General features: G+C 35.7%; 1 protein-coding gene across 1 annotated transcript in view; it reads left to right on the forward strand.

Annotated features, from left to right (window-relative positions):
- The first annotated feature begins 504 nt into the window (after positions 1-504).
- LOC110031766 (mediator of RNA polymerase II transcription subunit 11) overlaps positions 505-8,859 on the forward strand; it is a 19,571-nt gene continuing 11,216 nt past the window's right edge. The window contains exons 1-3 of the mRNA XM_020735153.1: positions 505-751; positions 825-911; positions 982-1,098. Of these exons, the coding sequence (XP_020590812.1) occupies positions 858-911; positions 982-1,098 (171 nt within the window). The 5' untranslated portion in view covers positions 505-751; positions 825-857. The remainder of the gene's footprint in view (positions 752-824; positions 912-981; positions 1,099-8,859) is intronic.

Here is an 8,859-nt window from a genome sequence, read left to right on the forward strand (position 1 = left end):
AAATTTTTAATGATAGACATGTAAATACATTGGAATTATCGTGGCATGTATGTAAAACATTTATATTATTAATAGTTGTATATTGACTTGAAGGGAAAAATATTTCATCAGGACTCCTAACGTAGAGCTACGTTCGGAGTTCACTGATACGCAGACCCGTGACTTCAAGAAAATGTGCTCGTTTTCCTATGATTCGGCCCAGTAACACAGGAGAATATTCTTCATGTATTATTCTGCTTTATTAAAATGTTATTGTGGTGATATTGATGTATTATTGTGTTATTATAAGACCATGAATATTCTTAGAACACAATAACACATGAATACCACCATAATAACACCTGAATAATGCAGAATAACATATAGAGAATATTCTCCTGCGCTATTTTTATTTTTCTGTCATCTCCACGTGGTGTAATTACATTCGACTCCGAACATAGCTCTACCTTAAGAATCCTGATATAATAGAAATTGTGACTTGAAGGTGGCTAAAAATCGGATCATTTAGAATCCAGCTGCTTTGGCTAAAAAAAATTTATGCAACTCAAATTGCCATCAACCTCCGACATTTATTTCGAGTTTAGCCAACTAGAGGGAACAGACCCGGCATCTGTCCTGGCGTCGACTCCGATTTGATTCTCCTCTGGATTCGCTCCTCCCAGCATCTTTTCCAAAATCCCCATTTTTTCATGAGGCCGATTCCCTGAAGTCAGCTCTATGTCCGGCTCACTCGCGCTCGTCTAGTTAACAGGTTAGTCATCGATCCCTGATCGGGCGCGATTCGGCTCCTTGACGTATCTCCTAGGGTTTTATGTGCCGTGCAGAATTTGCAAGGACTTTTTATCGACACCCTAAAGATGAGTCATCAGGACCAGTCTACGTCATTGCAGCGCCTTAATCATGTCGACAAGGTCAGATAACTAATTCTTCCTTTGGCCATTTACACTGTGCCGCTGCTTTGCTTTTGAAATATCATTTCAGAGGATTGTTCGTGTGCTGGAGCTCGCTGGATCGGTGATGGATGAGCTTGCTAATTCGACCGGTCCCAGGATAGAAGTGCTCGCTGGTCATTGCCGAGAGTTCATGCAATCCATTAAGGTATTTCTCTGAACTCCTTTTTCTTTTTCCTTTTTTGGAAAAGAATTACTTAAGGTTACTGTTATTCCAAAACTAAAGCGTGTTATTATTTTGGGTAGCTTGGTTTAATGAAATGCATCCATGATTTAGTAATAAGTTGTTAACTTATTCCAATTGTTTCGATTTAGTATTAATGTAAAAATGGGATACCTAGTATTTTGTTTGGGCTTTCTCTTATATTATCAATATCCTGAACAACTATGACAGTAGTAACACAACAAACACAACCTTCTTGATTAATATCTTCTGGATAGGGATATCCTGATGTCTTGATCATATCCTACATTTAGTCAGCCCTTCCATTTTTCTTATCTAAGACAGCACAGTAACGTTTTCTCTGATTTTCATTTCATAATTGTCGATCTGACAACTTATGTTACATTTTTTTGTCATGAAATAGGAAATAATGAAGCTTTGTTAGTGTATAAAAAAATTGTAGAAGTTAGCGTTATGATTGAAGTATGCTTATGGATCAAACAAAATTAATGTGCTATATGTCTTAATTCAGAGTAATATTTACTATTATAGTAACAGGATATCAAAGTGAACTTGTTTTGTTCATGATCTTTTTTTTGTGAATTATATTTGTATAATGATGGTATATTTGTCATACATGAACACAAATCTGTCTAATTTTGCATCAGGCGTGGCTCATGAACTCTATAGACATTTAGCATACTGTTTTTTCTATTTATTTGCTATAAATATTTCGATATGCTTTAGGCAACGAAGCATAAAGACTAGTAGTATGCTCTTCTTCATTGGTGAGTTTGTTAAAACATGGTGTTGATTGCAGCGGTCCTTTGTATTTTTATTTCTTGAGTTTACAATGACATGTATAAATTGGACACTAAATAAAAATTTTAATCACTGTAATCATTAGTCCTTGTGGTATGATTTAAAAAGCATTGAGGCACATGTCTCAAGTTTTGTCTTTTTATCAGGCACATGAAGAATCCCCAGAGACTTATACATTTTTTATTTAAGGCATATCCCTCCATGCTTTATGTCATTAGGCATTTGAGTCACGTGCCTGCAATGATTTTTTAGAAGGTGTTAGAAATTGTGTTCGAACTTATATAATCTAAATGTATTATAACATGATCGAATTTTATTCAATTTATGATTGAACATGATTTGACTCATATTCAAATCTAATCTGAATTCGAACAAGGTTAAAACATGGCTTGAACAAACTATTTTCTATATGATTCCAAATATGGTTAGAACCTGATTTCAAACATGTTGGAACCATGTTTAATTCTTATTCAATTTTGATTTGAATAAGGTTTGAACAATTGATTTAAAAAGTTGCACACTTTCACTTTAAGTTAATATTTGAAATTGAGATTTGCTGAATTTTTCACATCATGTATTTTGAGGGGGTGTTTGGTAGCAGCTGTAGATTTTTGTTAAACATGATTTATCAAATCCGTTAAATCCTGGTTCTCGTGACGAAGATGGAGCATGCGAGCACGGCGGAATAAATCCTTGTAATCTACTTCATAGCCGAACTTAATAAATTAGAATTTACATCGCATAGGTGACAGATCGAGGGAGAAAGAGATTTAATGAAGAGTTGGATTTAGTTTTCCTTTTTTTGTGTTTGGCTGGATTTAGCTTAAATCTATTTAAAAGTGTTACCAAACACCCCCTAAGGCTTTTGATGATGAACAAAGAAAATCTATCAATGATCTATGGCTTTTTTATGAATAATTTTTTTAATTTTTTATGAGTTATTTATTTAGTTACTTTTGTTTTGTGGCTTACATCTTCATCCGTCTTGAGACTTATGTTTTGTGAAAACACTGTTACATGAATAATTAAGGGCAATTTAGTCCTTTGTGAGGGCAATTTAATCTTGTGTTATTTATTATTGTTTAGTATAAATAGACTAATTTGTGTAGGGTTAGGGGGAATGCTTGAGATTGTCTATCGAGTCTTTGGGTTGGTCGGGAGATATTTCCTACCTCTCAAATTGTAAGATTCAGGAGAGATCGTTTACCTTTCAAATTGTAGGTGCTCATTTTATGTATTCATGTTGAGTTATTTGAAATTATTGCAATTAAATATTCATTTGCCTTAAGTTTTGTAGAAAAAATCTTCTTAGATTGTACCAAATTTATATTAGAGCATCGATCTGGGAATCTAGGAAGTGAAGAAGGGATATCAACTCACAGAAGTAGAGTTGCAGCTTTGTTGGGAAGAAAAAGATAGTGGCTTAAAGGTCTCCGCCCATTTGGATATCACGAGACACAATTACTTCATGACCATGTATTACATATATATAGGAAATTACGCAACACATCATGATAAGAGCTGTGAAGTAGATTGGATCGCGTACGCATGGCGACAAGATCATATAACAGTCTCAATACAATGCGATGAGAGCTAGCTGTGAAACAACGATAGGATCGGATTAGAGCGTGACGTCCAATACAGTCGTAGAATGAACTAGCTGAGACACACACAACGGGATGCATGCAATACTATCGCGGAAAGAGCTATCTGGGACGCAAATGATTGGTTTTCCTTCTTGACCAAATATCATGAAACAACCATAATTCAAGCTAGTTGGGAAGGATCACAGCATACAACGCCACTTTTGTTACCTAGCCTCTTAAACAGTAGCTATCTAAGATAGCTTAGAGGCTAATGAAGGGATCATAGGCGGGGTCAAGTACACCTATTCGAAGTCAGACTCACTAAGATCTTGGAAAAATGATAAGAAAAGTTGATGCTTTGGAAGAAAGATTGGAAGGAGAGGTATGAAAGCTTAAATCTGGGATAGAGGAATTATATATCTTCACTTACAACCAATTTGAGAACTTGGAGGAGATGGTAAGAAAATTTATTGAGATGTAATCCAAAACCCTATCGTCGACTCAATTTGCAAACCCTAAGTAAGATTTAATAGGAGAATCTGTGGCCATATCAAATGGAAAAGTGATCAAATGTGAGGAACATCAAGAGGAAGCATCCACCATCAAGAATTCCCACTTAGGGCTCCGATGGGGGGATGAATTAGAGATTTTTGATGTGTAGGATTTGGTCGAAATATGTAGGAGATATGCAGGGGGTGGGGAGAACTGAAAAAAAGGATGGATAGAAACTAGAATGGGGTTTGTCTAATGATCTAAGGAGGGAGTTTTACCCTAAATACATGGGGGGAAACATCGGAGGGAGAGGAAGTTGGGATGGTGACGCTAGAGTTAGGAAGTTGAAGATGCCGATCTTCGAGGAGGAAGACACACAGGAGTGGGTGTAATGGGTGAAGCAGTGCTTCGCTTTGAATGGGCTAAATGAGGAGGAGAAGCTCATCACGACATGACTTTATTTGTAGAGGAAAATTCTAGCATGGTTTAAGTTGAGAGAGGCTAGATATTCGATCCATCAGTGAAATGAATTTAAGGATTGCTTGTTGGAATATTGATAAATTTAGGAAGGAGACTTACGCGAGCAATTCTTGCTTTGATTCTGGAGGGGATTGTCATGGAATATGTTGAGATATTCGAGATATGGTTCAAACAACATAAGGGGACTTTTGAAGCATGATTGGAAGGGAACTTCATGAATGGTCTAAAGCTTGACTTACGAGAAACACTTCAACTATTGAGACTGTGGGGATTGAAGGAGACGATGGAGCTCGCCTAGAAGGTGGAAGATAATAATGTTTGTATTTTTCTGACTAGTATGAGTACTAGTTGTTCTACAAATGGGGCTGGAGAATTCCCAATCGTACTCAGTACTCTAGTGTAAACTTCCTTCAAAGTAGTACATCCATGATCATATAAGATCCATGTTTTAACACCATCATACTGAGAGTTGAGGCCAACTTGAAAGCACATGATAGCCATCTATTTTCTTTCAGCTTGCTGAATCTAGACATCAGTACTAAAGGGCAGTAGTGCGTTCAATTTTTTACATACATGTTTAAAGTGCATGTGATATGTGTTAAATGATTGACCCTATTGTTCAACCTGATAAAATTTCTTAATGTCAAATATTCAACAAATATTTGCTCTCTTAGAAAACACAAATGCCAATTCCTCCATCACATCTTTAATATAGTCGCAATGAGTAATGTGATCAGATTAATCAGGTTCGATAAAATTTCGTATTTGTATAAAAAACTGAGCATCCATTCTAAGTCACTCAGAATAATTCAACTCAGTCTCAGCTTGAGGGTTATCAATGATGTGACTCTCTTAAAAAATACTTTTTAAATAGAGTCTCACAGTTTTTTCTCAGTAAAAATAATTGATGCGATTTATTTTTTCATCCACAATTTTAGCCACTTATGACACCAAACCTACACAAGATGTTTGTGTTCACCAGTCATAAGCAATGTCATTAAATACTGAATGGTGAACTACCAAAGCAATCAAAGACAAATAACTCCACAGCTCTCTGTTCAACAATCTCCAAATAAAAAGAAAGCAAATTAATCTCAACAAAGCGAGGAAGTAGATGCAGATCGAGCATAACACAACAACAAATCAGAGCTCAACAACCAACAATGCATACCTAGTAGGATACATATAATCTCGTCGACACAGATAAGGCCAACGAAGCATATGAAACGAAGGCAAAGTCGATGTAGATGGCACTGTTTGAATTGCAGGAAGACTCGTAGGAAGCAGACGATGGCTTCGTGGGAAGTAGTTGAAGCGGTGGAAGACTTGAAGGATGTCGACGAGGCCTTCGCAGGATGCAATCGAAGCAGAGGAAAACTTGCAGGAAGCCGAGGATGCCTTCTTATGATGCAACCGAGTCGTCATAGAAGCAGATTGATAACCATAGTATTTGCATTCCTGTTGGATGGAAATAGGACCAAATATGAGATTTGGGGATGTCTATATATAGGTCCAACAATTTTGCTCGATAAATTGACAATTGAAATTTATATCCTAAATAATGCAAAACTTAATATACTCTAGGTAATGTTTTTAATGAACACAAAGCTATGCTCTTTCAAATAGATATAAAACTAGTGATTGATTAACAATGCGTGGTAAATCCAATAGTTATCAAGGAAACTAAATGCTTTGCATGGATGTTTAGTATATTCAGTATTCATTTGCTGGTGCAATCTTTTTTGATGTGCTATTATATTAAAAAATGTCTACTATGCCTTTCTTTTCTACTTTTCAGGATGTCAATGTAAATAAACTTTTTTCTTGCTTTTAAATATTGTTTTTTAGGCTAAATGATAAAATAACCTCTGGGCCCATTAGAGCCAACGTATTTATTATTATAGATACACAGCTAACCTATTTAGACTTTTAAAGATTGGGGAGCTTGGCATATGGGTTAAACGGCTAGCCTAGCCCATTAAGTATCCTTGTGTTCTTAGCCTTCTAACTAATATCATCTATTATGAATTGCTAGAACACTAATGGTGATAATGATTATGATGATCGACTTTTAAAAATATGAAAGTCCTCAATTTTTTATGTGTTGGTTTTTTGCATGATTGAATGCTATTGGAAAATCAAGTATTATTTCTCTTTCATGGTTTTGTCACCTATTTCATGGCTAATATGAATCTTTTCATTACACATCTTACTGGAGTCTATAAGCGAATTCACGTTATCAGTGATAACTACTCTTTCATACTTTCATGCTTTTATAACTGTTTGTTCATCTTTTTGAACTATTCGTTTTGCATATTAGTTTTTATTTGAATTTAATAATACAAGTACTATCCATATTTATAATATCCTCGCAAATTAACTGAATAGAAATCCAAGTTGAAGAGGACAATGCCTTGCAAAATTTGGTTATTTGTGGAGATAGTTGTGATTGCTTTAAAGTGAAATTTTGACTCTATTGTCTGATGACCAGTCCAATTCTTTCTGCTTTGATCTTGGAAAGGCTTCTTCTAGAGACCTACTCTGTAGTTTGCATTTTTATTGGTTGTATGGTATTGTGGGTGATCATATTATTAAAATATGTGAATGATATTTATATCTCGGGTCTGTTGCTTAAAGCGATGGTGATATAGATGGGGGATGTTAATAGTATAATTCAAGTTGGTTGGTTGAAGTGGAGGAATGCTTCGGGCCTTTTGTATGATCGAAAAGTACCACTTAGACTGAAAAGAAAATTTTATAAGATGGTGTTGAGAGCTCTATGGCACTGAATGTTGGCCCTTAAAAGAGAAGCATAATACTAAGTTAAGTGTTGCCAAGATGAAAATGATTAGGTGGATGAGTGGCTTTACACTTAGAGACAAAATGCGAAATGAATATCTTTGTGGAAGGGTCGGTGTAGCTCCAGTGACGGAAAAAATTAGAGAGGCTCGTCTTAGGGGGTTTGGTCACATTAAACGTCGACCATCTGATGATCCGATTAGGAGAGTAGATGTTTTACATTTGACTTATGTTAAGAAAGGCAGAGGTAGACCTAGGAAGACTTGGGTTTATTGTATAAAAGAATGATCTTAATTTTTTTAAAACTAAATGAAAATATGATACTAAATAGGACTCAATGAAGAAAAAGGATTCATGTAGCTGACCCCACGTTTTGGGATTAAGGCTTTGTTGTTGTTGTTGTGATATTGTGGGATTGTGAGAGGTGGGGCAAAACTATACCTTATTTAGAAGTGATCTGACTTTATAACCTGTCGCTAAAACTTAAGGAGCAACCATTGGTTGTCCCAATTAACATGATGCAACCCAAAACCAGCTTGTGATCTTACCTGTAAAAATGCAGGACAAGAAGTGTTCAGTTACATTTATTTCATCCTGGATATTTTGAACGTGAGAAGCTCTCTGAATGATGTGGGCTCCTAAGAAGCTTCTTTTTTTTCTGTTTCTGTGCAAAGCTTGTGTTTTTAATTGCTTCCAGTGGTTACTCATCTAATTCTGAGCCCGACCATGATGCAACCCATCCGGTCTATATTCATAGGAACAATGGCCATTGATTCTTTCTAACCCTCGGATGCTTACTTTTTGAATGACCTATATATTATGGCTTAAACTTTTACTTGGAGCCACAACTGCTTTATATGTAACATCTATTGGAGCAAGCTTTTTTTATGAGATTTTTTTTAATTTCGTCTTGCTTGGAAGATATTTTCGTATGAGATATCTTAGGTTAATTATTGTCATATTTTGTTTATGCGGTTGACTTATTTAGATTTATAAGTAATTTCTGGTTTAGAGAAGACGGCCAGAAGAGTAATGCTTGAATGATAGTAGTCGTGTGTATATAGAAGATCAACTTGTATTGAACTTTGTTTGAAGGAGTTCGATTTGACTTTAATACCTAGTGGTAACTTTCCTGCTGTAGTTGTCAAGCTCCTTAGTGAGTATATTGGCTACTATTTTGGAAGTAGAAACGAAATCTGAATGAATAGATTTTTATTTATTTCATATAAATTGACATCTCAATCAAAAAGAAATTATTTGGTATCTAAATTTTCTTAAAATGATTATCAAACAAGCTTGATTGAAGCTCAATCCATAAGCGGCATTTCAACTATTCCATTGAAATGACTGTTTTTCCTCAAGGGGGAGGTAGTGGCGTGGATCCATAGTGTTTGCATAAGATGTTACCTCGTCTGGAAATTGGCGTGGTACTTGCTTCAGGAAAGACAAAGAAGGAAAACAGGGGGAAGGGATAACCGAAAGTTGCAGTCTGTATATCCTTTTTAACCAGTATTACACACACAGACACACACACACACACACACACACACACACACACACACACACA

The sequence above is a fragment of the Phalaenopsis equestris genome, unplaced genomic scaffold (assembly GCF_001263595.1).
Source record: "Phalaenopsis equestris unplaced genomic scaffold, ASM126359v1 Scaffold000002, whole genome shotgun sequence".
In the NCBI taxonomy this organism is placed as follows: domain Eukaryota; kingdom Viridiplantae; phylum Streptophyta; class Magnoliopsida; order Asparagales; family Orchidaceae; genus Phalaenopsis; species Phalaenopsis equestris.